A 26566-nucleotide genomic window follows, 5' to 3' on the forward strand; every position below is an offset into this window, starting at 1 on the left:
GGTTGGGCAGCCAAATGCCCGGCTTCTGAGTGGAGCCTGGGCTGCCCCCACCTCCACCCTGGGGTAGAGGAATCTCCCTCCCCTCCTGCTCTGGGCTCAGCTCCCATCGGGGGATCCATCATCCTGACACAGCCAGACACCAGGCAGCCAGGCTCCTGGCAACAGCGTCAGAGACGCAGCCCCGCCCTGGTGAGGTGGGCGGGGTGCCTCTTACTTGGGCCCCAAACTGGCCTTCTCCCTGACAGCCAGGCTCAGGCAAGACCCAACCTAGCCATGGTTCCTCACTCCCTGCCTCCCAGGGGAACCCAGGGAGTGAGGACTTGGTGTCCTGCAGGGGAAAGCTCCAGGACAGGCTGGATGAGATGGACCAGCAGGGAGAAAGCAGGACTCGGAGGCAGAAAACAGTCAGAGAGAAGCAGCAAATGAGAGAGGGTGTCAGAAAAACACATACAGAGATGGAGCCTCAGAAGAAGATGCACAGAGACAGAGACAGAGACAAAAAGATACAGAGAAAGAGAAACAGCCAGGCAGGAACAGGGAGAAACAGAGAAACAAAAAGTAAACAAAGGCAGAAACACACAGGAGAGTGAAAAAGGAAGAGAGAGAGACTTAGTAAGAAAGTCAGGGAGACCAAGTCAGAAATAAAGAGACAGACACAGAGCCAGAGAGAAGCAGACAGAAATGGACACAAAGAGAGAAAGAGAGAGAAAGAGGGAGGCATGGAGAGAAACAGGAACCCACAGAGGGAGCAGACAGACAGGTGGTCAGAGAGGCAGAGCCCGAGTGACAGGAGCTCAGAGAGAGTAGGAGGTGGGCATGATCAGCTCACAGAGGAGGGACAGAAAGAATTAGATTTGGGGTGCATTTTTTGTTTTTAATCATGGAGAAAGGGGACGCCTGGGTGGCTTAGTGGTTGAGCGTCCCCCTTCGGCTCAGGTCCTGATCCTGAGGTCCTGGGATCGAGTACTGCATCAGGCTCCCCTCAGGCTCCCTGCTTCTCCTTCTGCCTAGGTCTTTGCCTCTCTCTGTGTCTCATGAATAAGGAAATAAAATCTTGAAAAAAAAAAATCATGGAAAAAGAAGGGCATGGAAACAGTGACATTTATCACTGAGTGGGGATACTGGTCTTGAGATGCCCCAGGACCCCGTGTCTTTGGCCTCCAAACGAGGCCACTGCCACCTTCACTGTGACTCAGGTTTCCTGAAGGTTCCCCGGGGCAGCGGCGCCACTACGCTGAGTTCTCCCCGTGCCCTTAGGGGGACCCGTCTCGGCGCCCAGCCCCCTCCCCGGCCCTGGCACAGGCGCACACATGCAGACCCACAAGCACTCACAGCTCTTTCCAGACAGCAGGCCTCGCCGCCAGCGCCCGGCCACACCCACAAGCACGCACGTGTGCGCATTTCCTCCATCCCTAGGGCTTCGAGGGGAGCGGCTGGGGTGCGGGAGAGGGGGCAGAAGAATGGGGCAGACGTGAGGAAAGACGCAGTGGGGCAGACAGCGAGGGAGAGGAAGGCAGGAATGGAGAGAAGAGAGCGCAGAGAGCGCAGAGAGTGCAGAGCGGGAGAAGGAGGCCTGGGAGGGCAGGGGAGGGCGCGACTGCGGCCCTGGGAACCGAGGCCGTCGGGCGCGGGGCGGCGGGCAGTGGCGGGAAGCGGGTGGAGCTGCCCGGCTCATCCGTGACCTCAGAGCCCCTGGCCCAGCTCCGCCCTGACGTCAGCCCTCCTCCGCCCCCGCCCGCATCGGTCTTCAAATGACCCCCGGGCTCCCGGGCCACAGCGAGACCCGGGAGCGAGGAGCAGGAGAGGAGCGCACGCTGGACCCGCAGCGATGACACAGGTGCGTGCGGGCCTGCCGGCACCTGTGCGACCACGTGGGTGGGGACCCCGGGCGCGCTGCTGTAGTGACGGCGACCCCCGCTGGGGCGTCCGGGTTCCATCCCCCCTTGTAGGTGGCCATCCCACCTGTAGCGTATGAGAGGGGACAGGCCCACGCTGATCCTGCAGTAAGCCCGCGTCCGTGTGCGGGGTGCGGCTGCGCGAGGCAGGGCTGTATTCGCTTGACATGGGGCCCGGATTTCTTCTGTTATGGCTGTTCAATAACTATGAAGTTGAACCAAATGAAATCGCGGCTATCTGGTCACGTTTGCCCTTTGAAAATGGTCATTTCATATGGCTCAACCTTAACTGTTACGGTTTTCTGAAACTCTGTCCCTTTGCTGGGACCCACGGGTGGGTGCCTAAGTGTTTGTGGCCCTGAGGGCATCCGATCCCTGGCTTAGCTCCTTTCTGCTCAAGGGGGTGTGTTTCCAAATTCACCTGTGTGGCTGTTGGTGAGAGTCTCAGGGTCACTAAGTTCTAAGAACAGAGGTTCTTAGAGGACATGAATGTTTTCTTTTGTGGGCACGCTCTGTGTGTCTCTTGGCAGAGACAGGAATATATGTGGGAATATATGTGTGGGGCTGTGTATGTGTGTTTCTGAGTGTTGACATTAGAGCCCTCCAGTGGCCCAGCTATCTCAGTGAACCCCAGCATGAATTGGGCCACCCTCCAGAAACTCAGGCAGGGCCAGGTTTGGATCAAAAGGACATAGGAGAATTCCAGAAGTAATAATAATATAATTATTAATATTGAGTGATTACTATGCTAAAAACTCTACCTTATAGAAGTTAAAACTGTGTCCCATAATGTGAGCCACTTACATAGTTAAAAATTTTTTAGTGGCCACATTTTAAAAAGTAGAAAGAAAAAGATGAACTTAATTTCAATAATATATTTTATATAACCCAATATATTTTATATTAGGGGTCATCAAACTTTTTCTGTAGAAAGCTAGATAATCAATATTTAAGTTTTTTGTGTGCATATGGTCTCTCCTGCAACTACTCAACTTCGGTGTAGCATGAAATCAGCCATAAAGAGTATGTAAACAGATGAGTGTGGCTGTGTGCCAATAAAACTTGATTTAAGGATGCTGAAGTTTGAATGTCTAATTTTCATATGCCACAAAATATTCTTTTGACTTTTTTCACCCATTCAAAAATGTAAAAACTAGAGATGCCCAGCTGGCTCAGTTGGTAGAGCATATGACTCTTGATCTCCGGGTTGTAAGTTTGAGCCCCACACTGGGTGTAGAGATTACTTAAAAATAAAATCTTTGAAAAAACAAAAACAAAAATCCTAAAAACTAGTCTTAGCTTGCAGAGCTGTAGTGAAAAGGGTAGCAGGCATTTGGCCCGAGGGATGTAGGGTGCTGACCCTTGCTATCTCAGACATATCATATGCATGAATAGATGCATCAGACCATATTTACTACAAAGTAACATAAAACTTCATAACAAGATTTTTAAAACTGTCATTTCAGTATGCAACAATACAAATAATTTTTTAAAGATTTTATTTATTTATTCATGAGAGACAGAGAGAGAGAGAGAGAGGCAGAGACACAGGCAGAGGGGGAAGCAGGCTCCATGCAGGGAGCCTGATGTGGGACTTGATACTGGGTCTCCAGGATCACACCCTGGGCTGAAGATGGTGCTAAACCACTGAGCCACCCGGGCTGCCCCAATACAAATATTAATGAGATATTTAACTCTTTCTTTTCTCAACAAAGCCTTAAAAATCCAGATGTATAGCACACCTCACACAGATGCTATATACTTTCATTGGAGATACTTGATCTGGACCTCTATTTAGGTTTCATAAAATTGACAGGTGAAAAAGAAGCTTCACACACCCTACTTGTTTCAAACATACTTAAAAACTTTCCAATATTGAATCAAGTATCAGTTTCTATAGTTAAATATTTAAATAAAATTAAAAAGTCAGCTCCTCTGTCATACTGGCTGCTTTTCAAGCACCCAGTAGCTACATGTGGCTGGTGACTCCTGTATTGGACAACACAAGTCTGTATCCTAATGACTCATTTAACTCATAAAGAAGCCCATGAGATGGAAGCTGATGACACAGGAGGCAGTTTAGCTTAGAGGACCATGGAGCCAGACTGCCTGAGTGGCCTTGGGCAAGAGAATCACCTCACCTATGTAACAGGAACAAGTAACAGTATCTGCCACATTTGGAGCAGTACTTGATGTGTAGAAGGGGCTAAATCCCCAATTTACAAGACGAGAAAACAGAGTCATGTCTCTCTCTGATTCTGAGGTCTTCCAGCAATGTGTATTAGGCACTTGAGCCTGTTGGAGACCTGAGCAGTGAAGGAGACCATGGCCATGCCCTTGGGAAGTTGGAGAAAAGACTCCCCCTACCTGTGAGCTTCATGACCTTGAGCAAGCCATTCTTCCTGACTAACCAGTCTTCAGTTTTGCTATGGGTATGATGGCACTGAAAACATTATCTGTTGCCTCCTGCACCCTCAGGCTCTCCTGGGGAGTAAAGCTTCAATATATAAGCTGATGGTTCAGTGACCAGATTCTTAGGGTTCAAACCCTAGCTTCTTTGCTATCCAGGTGTGACCTTGGGCAGGTTGCTGCATCTTTCTCTGACTCAGCTGCCTCATCTGTAAAATGGGGATGATTGTACCTACCTCATAGGGCTGTCGTGAGGACTAAATTAAATTAAATTAATAAAATAAAATAAAATAAAATAAAAGGCTTATCTGGTACATACCACATTGCATTATTTTTAAGATGATGATGATTAACAATCTCAACCCTAAGAAACCTCTGTGAGATGAGTGATTATTTCATGTACCACTAAGAAGCAGGAGGGGAGGAGAATCCTTATTAATTAAACATTCCTTCAGTGTAATCCTCGTGGATTGAAGAGCTGTTTAAGGGATCCCTGGGTGGCGCAGCGGTTTGGCGCCTGCCTTTGGCCCAGGGCGCGATCCTGGAGACCCCGGATCGAATCCCACGTCAGGCTCCCGGTGCATGGAGCCTGCTTCTCCCTCTGCCTGTGTCTCTGCCTCTCTCTCTCTCTCTCTCACTGTGTGCCTATCATAAATAAATTAAAAAAAAAAAAAAAAAAAAAAAAGAAGAGCTGTTTAAAATGTGAGGAAATGTCCCAGATCGAGCTCCCCTCCCCCAATTGGACACTCTGCGGGACACTTCTTCCTCTGCCTAGGTCTCTGCCTTTCTGTGTCTCTCATGAATATATAAATAAATCTTTAAAAAATAATAATAATATAAAATGTGAGGAAATGGGTGCCTGGGTATCTCAGTGGTTGAGCCTCTGCTTTTGGCTCAGGTCATGATCCCGGGTTTCTGGGATCAGTCCCGCGTGGGGCTCCTCCCACGGAGCCCACTTCTTCCTCTGCCTATGTCTCAGCCAATCTCTCTCTCTCTCAGGAATAAATTAAAATCTTTTTTTTTAATGTAGGGAAAAATATATTAGAATCAATATAATATAATCAGGCATCGAGCTTGCTGTTTGCCACAATTACTTTCATTGGTGAAAATAACTTTGCAGGGATCCCTGGGTGGCGCAGCGGTTTGGCGCCTGCCTTTGGCCCAGGGCGGGATCCTGGAGACGCGGGATCGAATCCCATGTCGGGCTCCCGGTGCATGGAGCCTGCTTCTCCCTCTGCCTGTGTCTCTGCTTCTCTCTCTCTCTCTCTCTCTCTCTCTCTGTGTGTGTGTGTGTGACTATCATAAATAAATAAAGAAAATAACTTTGCAGTACCCACAGGATTTTCTTTACAAAAAGGGGATGTTGTATTGACTTGGGGCGGGGGCGGGGGCGGGGGCGGGGAGGCATTCGGGGGAGACCTAGGTCTTCGCTTCCCGCTTCCCGCTTCCCGGAGGAGGACTTCAGGACCCTTTCCCCTTTGCTATCCCCCAGCAGGAGCTGCCCAAGCCCACCCCGGCCGCCCGCCACTGCTCCGGCCTGGCCCGGCGAGTGCTGACCATCACCTTCGCGCTGCTCATCTTGGGCCTCATGACCTGGGCCTACGCCGCCGGGGTGCCGCTGGCCTCCGACCGCTACGGCCTCCTGGCCTTTGGTCTCTACGGGGCCTTCCTCTCCGCGCACCTGGTGGCGCAGAGCCTCTTCGCGTACCTGGAGCACCGGCGGGTGGCGGCGGCGGCGAGGCGGGCGGCAGCGCGGGGGCCCCTGGACGCGGCGGCGGCGCGCAGCGTGGCGCTGACCATCTCGGCGTACCAGGAGGACCCTGCGTACCTGCGCCAGTGCCTGGCGTCCGCCCGCGCTCTGCAGTACCCGCGCGCGCGGCTGCGCGTCCTCATGGTGGTGGACGGCAACCGCCCCGAGGACCTCTACATGGTGGACATGTTCCGCGAGGTCTTCGCCGACGAGGACCCGGCCACCTACGTGTGGGACGGCAACTACCACCAGCCCTGGGAGCCGGCGGCGGCGGGCGCGGCAGGCGCGGGCGCCTACCGGGAGGTGGAGGCCGAAGACCCCGGGCGGCTGGCGGTGGAGGCGCTGGTGAGGACGCACAGGTGCGTGTGCGTGGCGCAGCGCTGGGGCGGCAAGCGCGAGGTCATGTACACGGCCTTCAAGGCGCTCGGCGACTCTGTGGACTACGTGCAGGTGAGTGCAAGGCGCCCGCGCGCACCGCCCGGACGGCCCGACGCCGGAGTAGGGCCGCCCCCCTTCTGTAGGATTCTTGGTTGGGTGCAGGGATTGGAAGGGGCCTCTTTCGGACTGTCTTTGTTTATCCAGCCATTCAGTGTAGGGACTCCTTCCGTCACTCGTTCATTCCTACATCCCTCTATCCGTCCACCCAATAAGGAGACGGCTCATTTGTTTCAGTCATTCGTGTAGTGACTCATTAATTCCTCCCTTTCTTCATTCATTCATCCTTCAGCTGCATACTCTTCCTTTCACTCCTACTCATACATTCTTTTTTAAATTGTTGTTGACATCACTCATACCTTCTTACATCCATCTTCCCAGTTGGAGGTCATTCGTTTATTTTATTCATTCATTTGTTGGATGCAGGCTCTTTCCTTCTCCCTCACCCACCCATCCATCCATCTAGTCATCCACCCAATCTAAAGATTTGTTCATTTATCCATCCAATGTAGAAGTCACTCATTGCTTTATTCATTCACCTTTTCAATGTAGAGATCTCTTCTTGTCCTCATCCAGTATAGGAATTGGTTCAGTAATGCACCACATTAGTTACCTATTGCTGCCTAACAAATGAAAACCACAAATTTGGCAGCTTGAAAGAAAACACTTATTATCTCCTAGTTTCCATGTCAGGAGTCTGGGCAGAGCTTAACTGGCTCTTCTGTTCCGGTACCATCAGGCCATGATCATGATGTCAGCTGGAGCTGGGTCGTATCTACAGCTCAGGGGCCTCTCCTAGGCTCCTATGTTTGTGGGCAGGGTTGATCTTCTTGTAGTTGTAAAACTTCTTCCAGGCAAGCAAGAAAAAGTCTCTAACTTCTAGACCTTCTTTTATAAAGGGCTCACCTGATTAGGCCAGACCCACCCAGGAGCTCTCAACAGATTAGGGATCTTAATTACATTGCAGAACTCCTTTACTATTTGTGTATTAGGTAATATAATCACAGGAGTTATGTGTCATCACTTTTGCCACATCCTATGGGTTAGAAGCAAGTTATAGATCTCACCCACATGCCAGAGGAAGGTATTGTACAAGGGTGTGGATCTTAGGGAGGCCATCTTGAAAGTGACTACAAAATTGGAAGTTAGGGCAGCCCTGGTGGCCCAGCAGTTTAGCGCCACCATCAGCCCGGGGTGTGATCCTAGAGTCCCGCGATCGAGTCCCATGTGGGTTCCCTGCATGGAGCCTGCTTCTGCCTCTGCCTGTGTCTCTGCCTCTCTGTCATAAATAAATAAATAAAATCTTTTTTAAAAATTGGAAGTTATGTTCAGATTGGGTGCAGTGTCCCAGCAGTTCCCTACCCTGTGATGTCCTCCCCTCAAGTACCAACCTGGCCTGATCCTGGCTCCTTCCACCCCACAGGTGTGTGACTCAGACACAAGGCTGGACCCCATGGCACTGCTGGAGCTGGTGCAGGTGCTGGACGAGGACCCCAGGGTAGGGGCCGTTGGGGGGGATGTGCGGATCCTTAATCCCCTGGACTCCTGGGTCAGCTTCCTAAGCAGCCTGCGGTACTGGGTGGCCTTCAATGTGGAGCGGGCTTGTCAGAGCTACTTCCACTGTGTGTCCTGCATCAGTGGTCCCCTAGGTGAGCAGGGGTAGGGCTGGGGAGGGCCATGGATAGAGTGGAGGGGGTGAGAGAGAGTCAGAATGGGATGTAATTGAGATTGAGGATGGAGCTGCAACAGGGATGGGGGATAGGGATGAGACTGGAAGTTGGAGGTGGGATGGTGTTTGGTGGGGTTGGAGGAAGGGTGTGGATGGGGATAGGGCTTGGGGCTGAGGAAAGGTTTGGGGGAAGAGAATGGGTTGGAGTTGGGAGTCAAGGACAGGGCTGGGGCCAAGTTTGGGGTTGGTGGTGGGTTTTTGGAAGGAGATGAGTAGGGAATAGGGCTGAGAATGGATATGGGGTTGATGATGGAGTTGGGATAGTTTTGCTGTCAAAGTGGATATGGGTCAGGGATAGGATTGGGGCAAATTTTGGGATGAGTGTGGGGTTGAGGAAGGATTGCTGTTGAGAATGGGATTGGGGCTGGAGTTGTCGCTGGAGACAGGGCTGAGGACAGGATTGAGATGGTTGAGGATGGGGCCAAAATTGGAGGTGAGTCGGGTTAGAGATAGGATGGGGGACAGTAGAGGCTGATGCTCCTGTTCTCCCCACCTCCACCCAGGCCTATACAGAAACAACCTCCTGCAGCAGTTCCTTGAGGCCTGGTACAACCAGAAGTTTCTGGGTACCCACTGTACCTTTGGGGATGACCGACACCTTACTAACCGGATGCTCAGCATGGGCTATGCCACCAAGTAAGCCGAGGGGATCAGGTGGTTGGGTGTGTGTGGAGGCCAGTGACTCTGTGTGTGTGTGTGTGTGTGTGTCTTTTGGGAATTCTCCAAATCCAAAGTATCTGGCAGGACAGTGGGCTCTACCAAGTGAGACATTAGGGGAGAATGGAAGATACTGGAAGGGGCAGGGTTGGCTGATTGTGTGACCCAGTGGACTCTACTAAGTGAGGCAAGGTGGGGGGTGGGGAATTCCACCTAGAAGGTACAACATGAGATGGGGCACAGTGGCTCTACCGCGGCCTCACAGATTACTCCGAGTGAGGTGGGAAGGGAGAGTGGGATCTAGTGGGAGAGTGAGCAAGAAGAATGGAGTACTTCAGGAAGAGTCGTAATCCAGTGAGACTGGGTCAGGTTCAGGGGAAAGAGATTCTACAAAACTAGGCCCTGTGAAAGGGCCGGAGAGAACTTAGGGTATACCAAAGGAACCCATGCATTCATTCACAAGGCAAATATTTATTACAAAGTGGGTTTTTAAAAGTTTAAGTAACCTCCATACCCAGTGTGGGGCTTGAACTCACAACCCCAAGATCAAGAGCGGCAGGCTCTTCCCATGTAACGAGCCAGGCGCCCCTCATTACAATGTTTTAGGCTCTGGGGATGCAGCCATTAACAAGAGACACAAATTCATGCTTACGCATACTGCTTACTAGGGAGACCATGACCAAGGAGTATCCAGTAGTACACTGGATAATGCACATGCCAGGAAAGGGGAGGTAGAGTCTGGAAGCAGGGAATGAAATGTTAACTAGGATGCCCTTCCTAGGCATAGAGGTTGGATATGATGCGGCCGGAACCCTAGCAAGGGAGAGAGCATCCGGGAAGGAGGACAGAGTGGTAATGGAGTGCACTCCAGAAAGGCTTACAGGCCACCCAAGCACTTTGAATGAAGACAGGGAGCCATGGGAGGACTGTGGACAGAGGGGTGATGTGTTGTTTAACAGGATGCCTCTGGCAGCTGTTTTGGGTACGGACTGCAGGAGACCAAGGGCAGGGCAGGGAGGCTCCTGAGGATGCCTGGCAGCCAGGGTTAAGAGACTGGACAACAGTGTCAAGTAATACCCGCGGGGAGAGAATAGTGGGACGCCTCCTAAGAAACGCAACTGTTAGCGGCCACCTGATGACATTCCAGGAGCAGGATTCTAGCCTTGTGTGGGCTTTGCCACACACTGGGTGGGGACTGACTAGGATGTCTGCTGCGGCTGCAGGAAGGAGGCTTGATGGGTCCCTTGAGCTCTAACACATGGGATGCCCTGGGTAGGAACAGCGCCTGGCTTATTCCTCACCACAGGGCCTGCCAGTAAGAGCAAGCGCTAGAGTATTCGTAACAGATTAGTGATAGCATTAGTAATAGGTCAGTAACTGTGACGATATTAGTAATGGCAGTAGTGATATTAGTCATAGCGCAAACCGTAGTAGTTGCTAATATTTATTGAGCAAGTACGACATACCATCCTAAGCACTTGGCCTCTAATCCCGATTCAGTTCTCACAACAGCCCTGTTAGGTAGGAATCCTGGTCAGTCCCATTTTACTTAGGAGAACATGAGGCCCAGGGAGGTCAAGAATGCTTGCAGCCCAGCAGTTGTCCGGCAGTGGCCTCTTCTGGCTCTAGTCTCTGTCCTGGCCACCGAGAGGGCCGTCCTGATGCCTGTCCTGTCCCTTCCATCCAGGTACACCTCCCGGTCCCGCTGCTACTCTGAGACTCCCTCTTCCTTCCTGCGCTGGCTGAGCCAGCAGACACGCTGGTCCAAATCATACTTCCGCGAGTGGCTGTACAACGCGCTCTGGTGGCACCGGCACCACGCGTGGATGACCTATGAGGCAGTGGTCTCGGGCCTCTTCCCCTTCTTCGTGGCGGCTACGGTGTTGCGGCTCTTCTATGCAGGCCGCCCATGGGCGCTGCTGTGGGTGCTGCTGTGCGTGCAGGGTGTGGCGCTGGCTAAGGCGGCCTTTGCGGCCTGGCTGCGCGGCTGCCCACGCATGGTGCTGCTCTCGCTCTACGCGCCGCTCTACATGTGCGGCCTCCTGCCCGCCAAGTTCCTGGCGCTGGCCACCATGAACCAGAGTGGCTGGGGCACCTCTGGCCGGCGGAAGCTAGCCGCCAACTACGTCCCCCTGCTGCCACTGGCCCTCTGGGCTTTGCTGCTCCTGGGGGGCCTGGTCCGCAGCTTGGTGCATGAGGCCCGGGCTGACTGGAGCGGCCCTTCCCGGGCTGCCGAGGCCCACCACCTGGCCGCAGGGGCTGGCGCCTACGTGGGCTACTGGGTGCTCATGCTGACGCTCTACTGGGTGGGTGTGCGGAGGCTCTGCCGGCGGCGCTCAGGTGGCTACAGAGTCCAGGTGTGAGTCTGGGTGTGCAGGGTGCCCACCCAGGGGACTTCAAGGGAGGCAAAAGAGGAAACCAGCAGGGGCCCCAGGAGCCACAGACTTGCTGGGTGATTCTCTGGGGCTCAGTTTCCCTCCTCTGTGAAGCGAGGGGGTGTTGACCCAAGATTCTTGAGGCTGGGACTTCAGGGTCTCTGGGAAGGGGGTATTTATTGATCAGGGCATGGATTTTTAGGGGTGGGGGACAAGGGTCTCCACATGCTGTCCTGGGGCCTGCTTTCTCCCTGTTTTTATTTAATATCCATTTGTACTGTGTGACTAGGATATAATAAAGAATTTTATTTATTTTCTCCTGAGTCTCCCCCTTTTCTTTGAGACCTGAGGGGTTATAGGGCTGAAGGTTGGGGACTTGTGGCTCTGTCCTAGGTGCCAGCTGTTTGAACCTAGAAGGGTCCTTCTTCGGGAAACAGGGATAATAATCCCATGGGTCGGAGATGTGAGGGTGAAAATTCTCAGCACAGATACTTAATGGAGTACCTGCTATGTGGTGACACTGTTAGGTACTGAGGAGGGCCTTTTCCTGGTCTACTTGGCTGCTCTCTAAGAAAGGGAAGCCATACCTCATCTCCTCAAACCCCTAGCACCTCACCCTTACTTTGCTTTCCATCTCACTGAGAAAACAAAAGTGACAAGAAAAAAACCAGTCCCACCTGCATATCTTTCCACTGATCTCCATCTGTGCCCACACAGGCCACACCTTCCTCATTACTGACCGCAAACTGACTGTGCTCCAATGCCAGCCCATCCCACTGGGGCATTAAGTCTCATGCCTTCAGGTCTACTCAAAGATCTCACTCCTTCCATTCTTCCCACATCATCAATTCTTCCCTCCCCATGAGGTCTTTCCCACCAGCATCCAAATGTGCTATCACTCTGTGACTTTTAGGACACCCTGTCTTGACCTATTTCCTCCTGAGCTACTGTTTTTTTTTTTTTTTTTTTTCCTTTTTTCAAAGTAATCTCTCCCCCTCAGTGGGGCTCAAACTCATGACCAGGAGATCAAGATCTTTTGCATGCTCCACCGACTGAGCCAGCTAGATGCCCCATACTGTTTCATTTCTAACAGCAAAACTCCTTGAGAGCTGTTTATCTTTGTCTCCAATTTCTCTTCCACAAAGTTCAGCCACATTAAGTGCCTAATTCAATGGTCTTTAGTAACTTTATAGACTCCTGCAGCCATTACCATAATCTAATTTTAGAACATTTTCATCACCCCCCAAAAGGAACTCCACATTCACTGGCAGTCACTTGCATTCCTCACCCCGAACCCACCTCCATGCCCTAGGCAACCACAATCTATGCTTTATCTCCACAGATTTGTCTCTTCTGGACATTTCACATAAATGGAATCATGCAATATATATTTTTTTGTGACACAAAGTTCATCTGTGTTGTTGCATGTATCATTGGCTCATTCCCTTTTACTTCCAAATAATATTCCTCTGTAGGGATATATTACATTTGGTTTACACATTTATCAGTCGATGGATATTTGGGATGTTTCCATTTTTTGGCTGTTGTGAATAATGCTATAGACATTCACAGACACGTTTCTGTGTGAACAGAAACTGTGTGTTAGATGTGTCTTAGATTCTCTGTGTGTTAGATTCTCTCAGGTGGGCTTCTCTAGGAGTGGAGTTGCTGAGTCATATGGTGGTCCTGTTTAATTTCTTAAGAAACTGACAGGTGGTTTTCACAGCGCCTGTACCATTTTATATTCCCATTAGCAAAGTAGGAGGGTTCTGATTTCCCTATATTGTCACCAACATTTGTTATCACCTGATTTTGTTTAAAAAAGATTTTATTTGAGAGAGACAGTGAACATGAGTAAGGTGAGGAGTAGAGGGAGAGGGAAAAGCAGACTCTGCTGAGCAGGGAGCCCAAGGCGAGGCTTGATTCCAGGACCCTGGGATCATGACCTGAGCCCAAGGCAGATGCTTAACCAACTAAGCCACTCAGGTGCCCCTCACCTGACTTTTTGATTATAGCCTCCCAGGGGGTGTGAAATGGTATCTCATTGTGGCTTTGATTTGCATTTCTCTGATGACTAGTGTTGCCTCCCACTGACTTTCAAATCCATGCCAATCAGATGGCTCCCAGCCATGGCTCTTTGGAAATGGCTCCAGTCAAGTTTATCAGTGATGTCCATGTTGCTGAAACCAATGGCCAATTCTCAGGCCTCCTCTCTCATGATGCAGCAGCATCTGACCAGCTGATCACTCTCTTCTTGAAGTGCTTTCTTCATTTGGCTTTCAGGGATGTCACAGCTGCCTTCTCAGCTTCTCATGGTTCAAATGGCTTAACTTTGGAGAAACTTCCTCCTATCCACTTCTCTTACGGATTTACACTCATTTCCTCTGTGCATTCAGTGGCATGGCTCTGAAACTTTTTTTTTTAATTTTTTATTTATTTATGATAGTCACACAGAGAGAGAGAGAGGCAGAGAGACATAGGCAGAGGGAGAAGCAGGCTCCATGCACCGGGAGCCCGACGTGGGATTCGATCCCGGGTCTCCAGGATCGCGTCCTGGGCCAAAGGCAGGCGCTAAACCGCTGCGCCACCCAGGGTTCCCATGGCTCTGAAACTTGTATCTTCAGATCAGACCTCACTCCAGAATTCCCGACTTGTATACCCAATTGCCTCCAAGTCACTTCCTCATCACCAGACCCAACGCCTCATCTGTCCTCCTCTTCCTCCCTCCTTGAAACCTTCCAAGAAAACTGCTCCTGCCACAGCATCCGTTATCTTAGTAAACAGAACTCTGACATTCTAGCTGCTCACATCAAAAATGCTAGAACTGCACTGCACACAACATATCCCCTACCACAGAGGACTATTTAATTTTTTTTTTTTAAATTATGTTTTCATAAATCATCCACACTGATTTTTTTTTTTTTTTTTTTTTTATTTATGATAGTCACAGAGAGAGAGAGAGAGAGAGGCAGAGACACAGACAGAGGGAGAAGCAGGCTCCATGCACTGGGAGCCCGATGTGGGATTCGATCCCGGGTCTCCAGGATCGCGCCCTAGGCCGAAGGCAGGCGCCAAACCGCTGTGCCACCTAGGGATCCCTATTTAATTTTTTAAATTCATTCTTTGATGATGTCAATCAGTCATGAAACCATTTACCAAGTATGTACTGAATTACACATTTTGCCAGGTTTGCAAATGCAGAAATGAGTAAGAGGCAGCCCCTGCCTTCCAGGAGCTCCTTGTCAAGTAAACAAAGAGTGTGATCCAGAGTTACACAAAGACACATGCCTCTGTGATTTCTATTTTCACAGCTGAGGGACAACTTAAATTATTAAAGCTATAAAAGATTATAAATTTAGATCCTCAGTTGCACTGGCCACATCTGACCCACTTCATGGCCACAGGTAGCTGGTAGCCACCACAATGGACAGTACATATCTAGAACATTGCCATCATGGCAGAGGATTCTACTGGACCCTCTGCTGCCCTGACCATGGACACTGCCCCTTCTCTTTTCTTCCTCTCACACCTAACATTCCAATCTATCAGCGAACCCCACTGATCCTACCTTCAGGACAGATCTAGAGCTCCTCACTGTCAGGGGCACCTGGGAGGCTCAGTCAGTTAAGCATCTGCTTTTGGCTAAGGTCGTGATCCTGGGGTCCTGGGATCGAGCCCCACATTGGGCTTCCTGCTTGGTGGGGAGTCTGCTTCTCCCTCTCATGCTCTGCTCTCTCTCAAATAGATAAAATTTTTAAAAAAGAAAAAAAAAAAAAAAAAAAACCCAAACTCGTCACTGTCACCACAGTTGTCCCTGAGCTGCATCTCCTTCCCAAATTATAGCTGTCTAGATTATCACAGCACCTCATAGTGGTTCCTGCCCCCTACAGTTCATTGTCCATGCAGTAGCCATACAAATCAAATCAAATCATGACTTTCCTGGCCTCAAAAACTGCCCATTACTCTCATCTTAGAGGGAAATCCAGACCTTACAGTGGCCAAGGTCCTGCACATTCTCTCTGACTTCATTGTGTACTCGTTTCCTAAAGTCCTGCTCCAGATGCCTCCTGGCCACGTCTCCAATATTAGGTGCACTAGAGGGATTTTGCCCTTGCTGTTTCTCATTTGATCCGTGTCTTATTTTGTTTAATTTTCTTTTTATTGTCTGACCATCCATTACAATCTAAACTCCACAGGCACCTGGCTAGCTCAGTCAGTTAAGCATCTGACTCCTGATTTCATCTCAGGTCATGATTTCAGGGATATGAAATTGAGCCCCATGTCGGGCTCCACAAGATTCTTTCTCTACCTCTGTGCACTAGCCCCTCAAAGAATCTAAACTCCTTTAGGGAGCAGATTTTTGTCTATTGTGATTTTTTTTTTAAAGATTTTATTTATTTGTTCATGAGAGACACACAGAGAGAGGCAGAGATACAGGCAGAGAGAGGAGCAGGCTCCCCATGGGACTCGATCCCAGCACCCCGGGATCACAACCGTAGCCAAAGGCAGACACACAACTACTGAACCATCCCAGCACCCCATCTGTTCTGATTTCTTCACTGCTGTCTCTACAGTGCCTTGAAAATGCCTGGCACATAGAAGTACTCAGTAAAAAAAAAAAAAAAAAAAAAAAAAGAAGTACTCAGTAAATATTCTCTGAATGAATGAAGGAGTGAGCAAAGGGGAATATATTAGTGAACAAGAATGAGCAGATGCCCAGAAGTAACTTATCTTTTAGGTGAGAAGACACAAACCAAAATAAAAAACACAGGTTGACATCAAGTCCCATGAGTAAAATGCACAAGTGAAAATAGAGAGGGGGATGTCAGCTGACAGGGAGGGAAATGGTCAGTGAAGATGACATTTGAGCTGGGACCTGTGCAGTGAGAGGGAGGTAGCTTTGTGAGTTTCACAGTCAAGTCACATCAAGTATGAAGAACATCATGTGCAAAGGCTGGAACGTGGGACTGAGCTTTGCATGTTCAAGAGACAAAAAAATGACTAGTGGGGCCAGAGAGTAAAGAGGACAAAAAAAGGGAGGTGGAGTCCAGCTGCCTGCCAGACACAGAGTTGTCAGAGGGATGAAATTGGTTAATACATGTAAAGGTTTTTCAGAGGAAATCATAAGTGAGTTTAGACACAGAAGGGAGAAAACGTGATTCTAGGCAGGAAACAACAGCGAACCAGGTCCTGGAGAGGGTGACAAGAATCATGACAAATTTAAGGAATAAGCAAAGGCCAGACAAACTGCAGGGTGGAAAGATCTACCCATGACGCCTGCAGGGTAGAAAGACAAGGCTCACCAGATCAGCAAGGCCCAGAACCTGGGGCATCTTGGAGGCCCTAACAGGGAACTGGATTTTGTTCCAGCGGCAATAGAGAGCTAAAGGGTTTTGAGCAAAGGAGTGACCCGATCAGACATACTTCAAAATATTCCCCTGGCTGCTATGTGGAGGATGGACTGTAGTGCACTGAGTGGAGGCAGGGAGGTGAGTGGAGATGCTGCTGGAATAACCCAGGCAAGAGATGATGGTAACTGGGACCACAGAGAGAGGGTGGCTGCACAAGATGTTTAGGAGTTAAAAAGGCTGAGGCATGGAAGTAGAAGTGGAGGAGGAATTAAACTCTTAGGTTTCCAGTTGAGCAGCTGGGTGGTTGGTGGTACCCTCAGTAGGAAAGCCTTGGGGAGGAACAGGCTCTCAAAGAGACAACAAGGACTCCATTTGAGTGTGTGCTCTGCAGGTTGAAATGTCAAAGAGACTGCCAGAAATCTGGGGAGGGGCCTGAGCTTGTACTCAAAGTCCTCAGCACAGAACGTTGCACTGTGTCAGCTCTACACGTTACTGTTATTAGGGGAATATTCACCTGGGTATATTTGTGGTCTGGTGCCCCTCCTTCTACCTTCATTAGTAGTGAACACCTTCAAAGATGAGATAATCTAGAGAGCTGACATATATTCTTTATTATAGGAATGAAAACAGGATAAGAAAGTGAGAAAAAGATACCTTTGTTAGTTGCCCTGGAAGTACCATCGAAAGAACATCCTGGGGAAACAAGGAGGTACTTGTGTTAGGGGGAAAGGTTGGGGACTAGATATATGGGTCACAAAGGTAGATAAGGCCTGCACTCTTGGATCTGAGGGAAAAGGGCCTGGTGGCCTGGGGGCCTGGACTCCTGGGTCTGAGGGTCTAGACTACTGGGTCTGAGGATGGAGGGCACTGGGGACCTACACTTCTAGGTCTGAGGGAGGACTGGATCTGAGGGAGGAGGGGCTGGGGGCCTGTACTCTTGGATCTGAGGGCAGAAGGGTCTGAGGGAGGAGGTGACTGGGGACCTGGACTCCTGGATCTGAGGGAGAAAGGGGCTGGGGGCCTAGATTCTTGGGTTGGAGGGAGGAGGGGGCTGGGGGCCTAGACTCTTAGATCTGAGGGAGGAAGGGTCTGAGGGAGGAGGTGGCTGGGGACCTGGACTCCTGGGTATGAGGGAGGAGAGGGCTGGGGCCTGGACTCCTGGATTTAAGGGTGCAGGACACCAGGTCTGAGGAAGGAAAGCAGGTAGATACTGGGACCCCCGGGTCCCTGGGACTTACCACACCACAAGCGTCGCACTGGCTGATGCTAAGGCCGCGGCGGCGGCGAGCAGACACTGGTTGCTGGGCGTCAGAGCCCCGGAACTGGCCAGCAGCTCGCCCAGGCTTGGCCTCCAAGATTCGATCATCTCCGCCTCCCGGGGCGCCCAGTCCAGCACTTTCCGAAAGGAGACCTGCAGCTTGGTCTCCCCACGCGGGGGCGCACCTGTCACTGCGGAGGCGCGCACGTCAGTCGCGCGCGAGCCCCACCCCTCGCAGAGCCCCCCTCCCCGCGCAGCCCCGCCCGCACCGTTAAGAAAGAAATAGACCCGCGCCACGGGGAACTGGTCTTGCGAGATCTCGCAGCAGTAGGTCCCGCGGTGCTTGGGCTGCACCGGCCGGATCCGCACCAGGGGTCCTCGGGCCTGCAGGATGTCTCGGAAGTAGGACTGGTCCTGCGTCCGGACCTGCGAGACGCTCGGGCTGAAGCAGCCGGAGGAGAGGAGCCTCGCCCGAGCCCAGGTCAGATCCTCTCGGCCGGGTGTCGCCGAACCACCGTGCTCAAGTCCCGCCCCGAGCTAGGCCACGCCTTCTCGAGCCCTGGCCCCGCCCCACCCCCTTTTTCGCTGACCCTTCACGCATGACCACGCCCCTCCAAGCCGCCTCCCGAGCCTCGCCTGCGCTTCCAAATCCCCGGACCTTCCCCGGGCACGAAGCCTGAATCTAGCCCGAGCTCCCCTGCGTCCTGACCCCCATTTTCTAGAAAACCAAAACCCGCCTCCCACATCCTTCGCGCTGGCCCCGCTCCGACTCACACCTCCTCCTGCGAACTTCCAGGAATACGTGATTTCCTCCTTAGGCAGCGAGAAGTTCACAGAGCAAGAGAACTTAGCCTGTTGACCTCGAGTCACTGTCAAGTCCTGGACTGCAGACAGGTCCGCGTCACCGCCCGAGCCCGCCCCGTCCGGCCCAGCCCCTTTGCCGGCTCAGCTCCCGTCCCTCCGGTTCGTCCGGTTCCTGCCCCTTGCAGGCTCCGCCCCTCACCTGGGCAATCCAGCGAGAGTTCGCACACGTCGGAGTAGCACCCGCGGCAGCGGAAACTCCGGCTCGCCTCCTGGACCCCTGTGGGACGGAAGCGCTGCACCTGGGATCCATCCGTGTTCCCCGCCCTGGTCCCTTGGGCCAACTTAAGTGTGTTAAGCCTCCCGGGCTCTAACGGCCAGACAAGCCCTGGGCGCCGCCTTCCCTGTTCTCCCTGGCTGGCTCTCAAAACTCTCCGGCCTCTAGGACTCCTATTGGCTCGCTTTTGCTTTCGGACCCGCCTTGTATGAGATTTGTGAGCAATATCTGGTCTAATTACTCTTGTTCAGGGCTCTTATTGGTCTTCCACTCGAAGTCACAGGTGTCGCGCCCAACCACCCGCCTTCCCACTCGGTTCCGAGCTTTGAACGAAGTGCTTACCGCAGGGAGGGATGCAGGCCTCGACTGTGGAGAGAGAGGAAGCGTTACTACCCTGGAGGAAAGTGCGCATCCGAAACTCCCCCACGGGATAGGCTAACTGGGCCAGGTGGCGTTCCTCCGGGGGGCGGCGCCAGGTCTGGTACCGCCCACCCCAGGGGCGGAGCCAAGCCTGCTGCTTTCCTCCTGCAGGCGGGGCCAGGACTGCTGCCCGCTAAGGTCAGGCGCCGGCCTGAGGCTTACTAGGGATTCGGGGCCAACCCAGGTGTAGTTCAGTGAGGGGGCGGGGCAGTGCCCTGGGCCATAGTTTCAGGGGAGGCAGCCCGGTTGGAAAGGAAACGTCACAAAGTGCACGGGGCCAGACTGAGACCCGGGCTGATCTGGGACAGGACTATCGGAAGATGGGGTCCTAGCTGGAAACCTTCCGTTGAAGCAGGGACCTGATCCTAGAGAGGTCCTCGCAGGGGAAGATGCTGTGTCAGGAGTGACCCTCCAAGGGACGTGGCTCGGAGGGACTGGGCCGAAAGGAGAGAGAGGATGGCTGGCTCAGGAGTTTTGTGTGTGTGTGTGTGTGTGTGTGTGTGTGTGGTGTGTGCGCGCACAGCCCAGCTTCTTTTACCTTCTTTAAGCTTCTTAATAACTTCCTGCATTTTCTTCGCAGCGTTGGGAAAAGCAACCTTAAAGGAGCCTAGAAGGGGGAGGGGCCCTTGTAAGTAAAAACCCACCTCCAAGGCCGGTCAGTTGCTATTGCAGTGTTCCTCTCTTCCACAGCCACTCCCCATCCCCTCATCTCATCTCCCACTCTGTCTACCTGGAAGACTGACAGATCCCCAGGCCTCCTCCGGTCTGCTTCTGAACTCTCTGTGACTGAACTACTCTGCCTTCTCTGCATTGATCTTGTTGGAGGGAAAGGGGAGGATGGAGATCAAATTCCTCACCAAGTTCTGCTAGGCCCTACATGATCTGGTCTAGTTTCCTCTATTCCATCCGTTGCCCATCTTTCATTTCCCCTAGTATGAAAACAACCATATTCTCTAGCACCTCAGGACCTTAGCACATGGGGGCTCTTTCTAGCCCATCTTCCCCCCCATCCCACTCATCCTTCATCTCCTACCTCGCGTCATCTCCTTTGAGATTTTCCCTGACCATAAATCTAATCTAATCCATGTGCCCCTATTTTTGTCTATCAAGGTGTTCCATCCATCCCAGAGTTCTCGCTAGTTTACAACTGTGTGTGTGTATATCACACAGTGATCATCTCAGTCTGTCTCTTCAGGGAATAAACATATCATTCTTCAGTGCTGTATCCCCACAACCCAGAGAGGGCCCTGAGTCTTAGAAAGTGCTCACTAAGTATATGTAGAATGAATTCCAGGATCCAGCTGGAATGGAGATCACAACTGGTGGCCCGTGGCTCCAGTCCATCCCTTGAATGTGTTATATTTGGACTGGAAAGTATTTTTTAAAATGAACCAGTTTCCATCATATAAAATTTGGGAAAGTCACCATAAAATGTTTGGCATCTCTTTTTAGAAAAGTGGAAGAGCTATAATACAAGAGACTATATTTTCATGAGGCAGCAATTAGCTAGAGCTTAGTGGCAGCCACCCCCTTTACACAGGGCATGCACCTGCCACTTCCACACGGTCTCCAGACTTTATTAATTTAAATTTTCTTTTACTCTCTTTATCTCTGTTCTTACGGGTGTTGGAGTTTTGACCATTGGAATGGCCTCCAAACTGTAAGGTTTTGTGGCTCTTCCCAAAGTGGATGGGTGGCCACTTATTTACCAGTGGAGGTGGTTCTGGAAATTAGAAATGTGGGAGATGTGCGGTGCCTGGGTGGCTCCTTTGGTTAAGCATCCAAGTCTTCTAACTCTTGATTTTGGCTGAGGTCATGATCTCAGGGTCATGAGACTGAGCCCTGCATTGGACTCCAAGCTCAGTGCAGGCATGCATATAGCGTGCTCTCACTCAAATAAACAAACAAACAAAAATTTTTTTAAAAGAAATGTGGCAGGTGTTATGCACCGAATTGTGTCCCTCTCAAATTCATAATGCTAAAGCCCTAACTCCAGGACCTGGGGCTATGACTTGGAGATACAGCCTTAAAGAGGTAATTAAGTTAAAATGAGATCAGGGTGGGCTCGGGTCCAGTATCACATTGCTTATAAGAGGAAATCTGGATACAGACACACAGAGGGAAGATCATGTGACCAGGGGGAGAGAAGATGGTCATCTACCAGCCAAAGAGGGAGGCCTCAGAAGGAACCAAACCTGTTCACCCTGACACTTTGATCTTGGACTCCTAACCTCCAGAATTGTGAACAAATACATTTCTGTTGTTTAAGCAACCCTGTATATGACACTTTGTTACAGCAGCCCTAGCAAACTAATACACAGGGATTGCTAGTTGCCTCCAAATACCTCTTTAGTAACATCACACTGCATTTCAGCTGGGAAAGCACCCCTGGCCCCTCCAACCACCCAGCTAAAAGACTATATTCCTCAACATCCCATGCAGCTAGTTGTGGTCATGTGACCCAGTTGTGATCATATAACCAAGTTTTGGTCACCAGTGGAAATGGAAGTGTCATGTGCAAGTCATAGGAAGTAGCCTTGAGAAGAGAAATGTACCATCTTATGGATCTTCCCCTTCCTCTATCCTGCTGCCTGAAACTTGGATTTGATGGCTGGGGGGGGGGCTCCAGCAGGCATGCAGAACCATGAAGATAAGGGCTGCATCCTAGGATAGCAAAGTAGGAAGTTGGAAGGGGTTTGGGTCCCCAAGAAAATGAAGTGGTGCCTCCATACAAAACTTAAGTGCCTGCCTACCTCAAGATTTCTAGCTTGCTTAACCATTGCACGTTCCTCTGTGATTTCAAACCGCACAGAAAGGGAAGGGAACTGAGAATATTGGCAAGAGGGCGGCTGATGTGATGATCCTTGGGTATAAACTAGAGCCAGGAAGTGGGTTCAAAGTGAGAGGTCAAGGACTTAGAGGTCTCTCTTTGGCCACAGGGCAGGCGTGTGGTCTGGAGATGGCAGGATAGCCAGAAGGATGTGGTCAGAGTGGGGTGCTCAAATGAGAGGCCAGGATGTTGGAAGAGTCATCCAAGGAATGTCTTTGTGCCAAACCTAGTGACTCACAGGGAGGATGAGTGTAGGATTATGCCAAGTGAGCCACGATTGGGGGGGGTGGGGTGTACGTGTGTGTGTGTGTGTGTGTGTGTGTGTGTGTTATATCTAAGCAAACCGTGGGAAGAAAGCAGGGATGGAGTGAAATGTCCAAAGAGGCCAAAGGGTGGAGGTTATATCAAGTGAACCACAAGGGGGCATGGGTGGTTGTGAAGTCTACCCAAAAGAGGTGTGTATCAATAGGAACCTCAACTGTTTCTGACCATGTGGGTTTCAGTCCTGGCTCATCCATCTGTGAGAACACCTGCCTCCCATCTGAGATATCCATTTCAAGTCCTCTTCCTTACATGACCTTGTCCAAATATGTAACTTTCCTGATCCTCAGTTGGTAAAATGGAGACAGTATCAGTGTCTACCTATTAGGGTTGGCGGGAGGCAGAGGTGATTTAATGCCATACTATATAAAAACATCTTCATGCCAAACTATGTGCCATTTAATGGCTGCATGAGAGAGTATCTGTAAGTGCTTAGGATGGTGTCTGTCACACCATGAGTGTTATAGAGATATTACCATTCTCCAAGTTTGAGATGGAGAAACTGAGGCACTTCCTACTCCTCCTCCCACCCCACCCAAGCTTGCCCCTTTCAGCTCAGCCCTCGTCTTGGTCCACCTGGACCACTGCCACTGGTCCAAACCACCATGAACCTTCTCCACACTGGTCTGCTGCTTCTGCCTTTGGTCCACATGGCCTCAATCAGGCCCTGTCTCTCTCTCCCTAAAATCCTCTGATGGCTTGAACATCAGTTCAAGGGTCGAAAAGAATGGTTCTCAAACTGTGCTCCTGGAGCTGCAGCAGCATCACTTGGGAACTTGTTAGAAAGGTCTACTTCTGTGGGACACATGGGTGGCTCAGTGGTTGAGCATCTGTCTGCCTTCGGCTCAGGGCAAGATCCTGGAGTTGCAGGATCAAGTCCCACATTGGAATCCCTACATGGTGCCTGCTTCTCCCTCTGCCTGTGTCTCTGCCTCTCTCTGTGTGTCTCTCTCATGAATAAATAAATAAATTAAAAATCTTAAAAAAAAAAAAGTTCACTTCCCGGCCCTTACCTCAGACCCACTGGTCAGAAATGGAGAGTAGGACCCAGGAGTCTGCATTTTAACAAGGCATCAGGAGATTCTGACACACGCCGGGGCTTGAGAACCACTGGCCTATGAGCTCCAACAGGATGTGGTTCTTTGCAGCCTCTGATTTCATCTCCTCCTGCTTTTTCCCTCGTTGATTCCACTCCAGCCCTTGGCACTGGCTCTGCCCTCTGCCTGGAAAGCTCTTTCCCCAGATTATCTGCGTGGCTGTCACCTGGTTCAGGTCTTTGCTCAATTATACCTTCTCATTTGCAACTGCCCTGACCAACCTATTTACAATAATTATCCCACTGGGCACCCTGTTCCCTGCCCTCGTTTTCCTCCATATCCTGGATGACCATCTGACACCCTAGTATTTCATTGATTACACTTATTGTCTGTCCCTCCCACCCCCCAATCCAAGCAACCTGAGGGCTAGTGGTTTGCACATTTGGACACAGCTATATCCACAGTGTTGTTTCTGGCACATTCAATGAATACCTGTCGGTCATATTGCACTGGCTTCCCTCGGCCTCCAGTCTGTCCTCCATACAATCCCAGAGGGTCTTTCTACACCCAGAGCTAAGCCTGCCCTTCCCTTGCTCACAGCCTTGCTCCTCCAGGACAGTCTCAAGTCTCCTTGACCTTTCAGCTAAATCCTGGGCCTGTGTGTCTAGCTGCCTCCTGGATGTCCCTCGAGTCCCACACACTGTCACTGTGTCCTAGCCCAGCTCACCATCTTCTCCCACTCCTGCTCTTTCTCCCTGGTTCCTCATCTCAGGGGAGCTGGACCCTGGGCACTGTCCATTACACCCCCACCCCAGTCCCCAAATGGACCATCAGACCCAAGGCCCTGGATGACTCTCCCCTTCATCCATGCCCACTTCTCCATCTTCACATAGGCACCCCCCCAGCCCAGGCCTCCCTCACCTCAGCCTCCTCCCTGGCCTCCCAGCTTCTGCTGTCTCCCTGAGCCACTGTGTCCCACACACAGCTCTAAGGGGGTCTTCTACAGGCAGAACTGGACTTGTTCCTCCTTTCTTCAAAACCTTGTATGACAAGATGGCCCAAGTAGGGAGAAAGAGTGTTTTCGGGATTCCTGAGCACCTCCCCCCACCCCAGCTCTGAGTTGCTCAGGCCTCTCCTTGGGGGTGGGGGATATGTAGCTGAAGTTCATGCTGACTCCCAATACCCCCTTCCCTCCCCCCGGGTGGACAGGAACCTCCCTGTTTTTCAGGATCATTGTCAGAAAGCTTGGTGGGCAAGAGCAGAAAACAAAAGGCATAACAGCAGATGTAGAAATGAGCCCTGAGCCCTGGACCTCTGACTGGCCAGTTCATGCCGCAAACAGCACTCAGCCTCCCCCCTCCCTCTCCCTCTGAGGTCTGTCTGGTCAGGAGGCTCCTCCCTCTGAGGGAGGCAGCAACACACCCAGAACCTCATAGCCAGGGAGAGGGGGAGCCACACAGCCAGTTCAGAGCTCCTCTACGTGATCCCAGCGAGGCTTCAGACTCTGGTCATTTCTGCGCTGTCCTTTGACCTCCCCACCAGCATCCGCCCATCCCTACTCCACAACAAGTAATCAAGTTCACTCAGCTTACCAGCACTACCTCCTCCCGATCCTCCCACATTCTGGGGCCCCCCCTGCACACACATCCACCTCTTGGGGGCTTCCACCCCACATCCACCAAAAACCATCCCCAGCCCACTCACCCTGGGCCATGGCCATCTCCTGGAGAGAGTGGGTCATCTGGGTGAAGGCATCATGCAGGTGGTTTCTCTCATAGTCATCTGGGAGTAAGGGTGGAGGGCAGAGGCTGGCAAATGCATACACCTCAACACCACATCCACAGTGTGGACAGTTCCTATCTCTCTAAGATACCTTCCATCTCCAAGTCTCTGTCCCCTCCCTACTGCTACCCCCCATCTCTGACCCAGTCTCAGCTCTCTTCTCCCCTCGAGTCCCTACCCCCACACCCCTCTATTCTCCCCCCTTTGTGGGAATCTCAGTGGTTCTCAGCACTGTCTGGTATCACTCAGTGTTATCCCCCAGGACCCCGGAGGATGGTGGCAGTTCTCCTCACTGATTTCAATGTCTAGGAGGCCCTTAAAGGCGGTGATGAACGCCTTCTGACACTTCTCCAGCTCAGGGCCCTCTACACCAGCAAAGATCTGGCAGATGCGGACACGCTCCTCATAGGATGTGAAGCAGAAGAGACAGGCCCAGGCGGGGCCCCTGAAGACCATGAGGGCCACCAGGGCAGATGGGACAGTACTGCCTTGGGCCAGCAGGGCCATAACTGAGGGTCTGGGTCCCCGAGCAAAGTGGGTGACCTTTGTGAGGTCACCACTGGGTGGGGGAGGGGCATGCAGTCTGGGGTCAGAGGTTGGATTTCGGAGGCTGGTCAAATGTCAAGCTCTGGATTTTCAGGGAGAAAGGGTGTGAGGAGTCAGGGGTCGGGCGGGCAATCCCCAGGCTTGTGGTTACGCCAGACGCCAGGCTCCCAAGAACCTCACCTGTGACCCTGGATGTCCTCACAGGTTAAAGGGTCTCAGGGACCCAGAGGCCGGCAGTGTGGTGTGTGGTGGCCTGACAGGCCCTGGTGTGGGGTGGGGGTGGGGGTGTCAGAGTGGAAATGGCACAAAGATACTGAGAAAGCCCAAGAGACAGAAACTGAGACGTGGAGAGATATCAGAAAGCACAATAAGAGAGAGATGGAGAGACAATCTGAGAGGCTGCTGTGTAGACCCACAGAAGACTCCAGAGACACAGCGGAGATGGAGAGATAGAGAAAGCGAAGTAGAGGTTTCTTCTTGGGAGAGGAACTCTTTGAGGGCAGTGGGAAGAGGGGATGCAAGGACAGGACAGGCGAGAAGCCCAGCTCCTCCTCCCAGGGTCCCCCGGCATGGGGCAGTGGTCAGGGGCTGGGGTCCCCGCCGGGCGTCCCGTGCAGGGCGCAGCCTGGGGAAAGCTAGGAGGCCGTATAGTGATCTCCGTGGGTGTCCTCCTCAACTATACAACCTCCTACC

General features: G+C 51.6%; 2 protein-coding genes across 8 annotated transcripts; one reads left to right on the plus strand and one right to left on the minus strand.

Annotated features, from left to right (window-relative positions):
* Window positions 1-1454: 1454 nt before the first annotated feature.
* On the plus strand, window positions 1455-11567 carry HAS1 (hyaluronan synthase 1). 2 transcript variants are annotated; one of them, XM_072768986.1, is made up of 5 exons: window positions 1455-1837; window positions 5797-6504; window positions 7913-8138; window positions 8722-8854; window positions 10563-11567. In XM_072768986.1, exons 1-5 carry the CDS (start codon window positions 1829-1831, stop codon window positions 11236-11238), a joined length of 1752 nt encoding a protein of 583 aa, XP_072625087.1. In that variant the 5' UTR covers window positions 1455-1828; the 3' UTR covers window positions 11239-11567. The 2 variants fall into 2 exon arrangements, with proteins under 2 accessions (XP_072625087.1, XP_072625094.1); XM_072768993.1 differs by having other exon boundaries at window positions 1456-1837; window positions 5800-6504.
* SPACA6 (sperm acrosome associated 6) lies at window positions 8933-26049 on the minus strand. Of its 6 annotated transcripts, none has more exons than XM_072769171.1 (10): window positions 25621-26047; window positions 25250-25327; window positions 19896-19964; window positions 19280-19303; window positions 18863-18940; window positions 18634-18743; window positions 18129-18285; window positions 17840-18050; window positions 17256-17294; window positions 8933-11411 (listed from the first exon to the last, which is right to left on the minus strand). In XM_072769171.1, exons 1-9 carry the CDS (start codon window positions 25832-25834, stop codon window positions 17261-17263), a joined length of 975 nt encoding a protein of 324 aa, XP_072625272.1. In that variant the 5' UTR covers window positions 25835-26047; the 3' UTR covers window positions 8933-11411; window positions 17256-17260. The 6 variants fall into 6 exon arrangements, 5 of the variants coding, with proteins under 5 accessions (XP_072625272.1, XP_072625262.1, XP_072625282.1 ...); XM_072769161.1 differs by lacking the exon at window positions 8933-11411 and adding an exon at window positions 13061-13662 and having other exon boundaries at window positions 25621-26046; XM_072769181.1 differs by lacking the exons at window positions 8933-11411; window positions 17256-17294 and adding an exon at window positions 13061-13662 and having other exon boundaries at window positions 17840-18044; window positions 25621-26049.
* Window positions 26050-26566: the final 517 nt, after the last annotated feature.

The sequence above is a fragment of the Canis lupus genome, chromosome 1, assembly GCF_048164855.1.
Source record: "Canis lupus baileyi chromosome 1, mCanLup2.hap1, whole genome shotgun sequence".
In the NCBI taxonomy this organism is placed as follows: domain Eukaryota; kingdom Metazoa; phylum Chordata; class Mammalia; order Carnivora; family Canidae; genus Canis; species Canis lupus.

Excerpts from the sequence above, each read along its gene's own strand:
- HAS1 (XM_072768986.1), top strand. Across the intron at positions 6,505-7,912 it reads ACTCTGTGGACTACGTGCAG|GTGTGTGACTCAGACACAAG; the intron begins GTGAGTGCAAGG and ends TCCACCCCACAG. Across the intron at positions 8,855-10,562 it reads AGCATGGGCTATGCCACCAA|GTACACCTCCCGGTCCCGCT; the intron begins GTAAGCCGAGGG and ends CCTTCCATCCAG.
- SPACA6 (XM_072769158.1), bottom strand. The coding sequence starts at position 25,834 with ATGGCCCTGCTGGCCCAAGGCAGTACTGTCCCATCTGCCCTGGTGGCC. Across the intron at positions 19,304-19,895 it reads TATTAAGAAGCTTAAAGAAG|TCGAGGCCTGCATCCCTCCC; the intron begins GTAAAAGAAGCT and ends CTCTCTCCACAG. Across the intron at positions 18,744-18,862 it reads ACTCTCGCTGGATTGCCCAG|TCCAGGACTTGACAGTGACT; the intron begins GTGAGGGGCGGA and ends ACCTGTCTGCAG.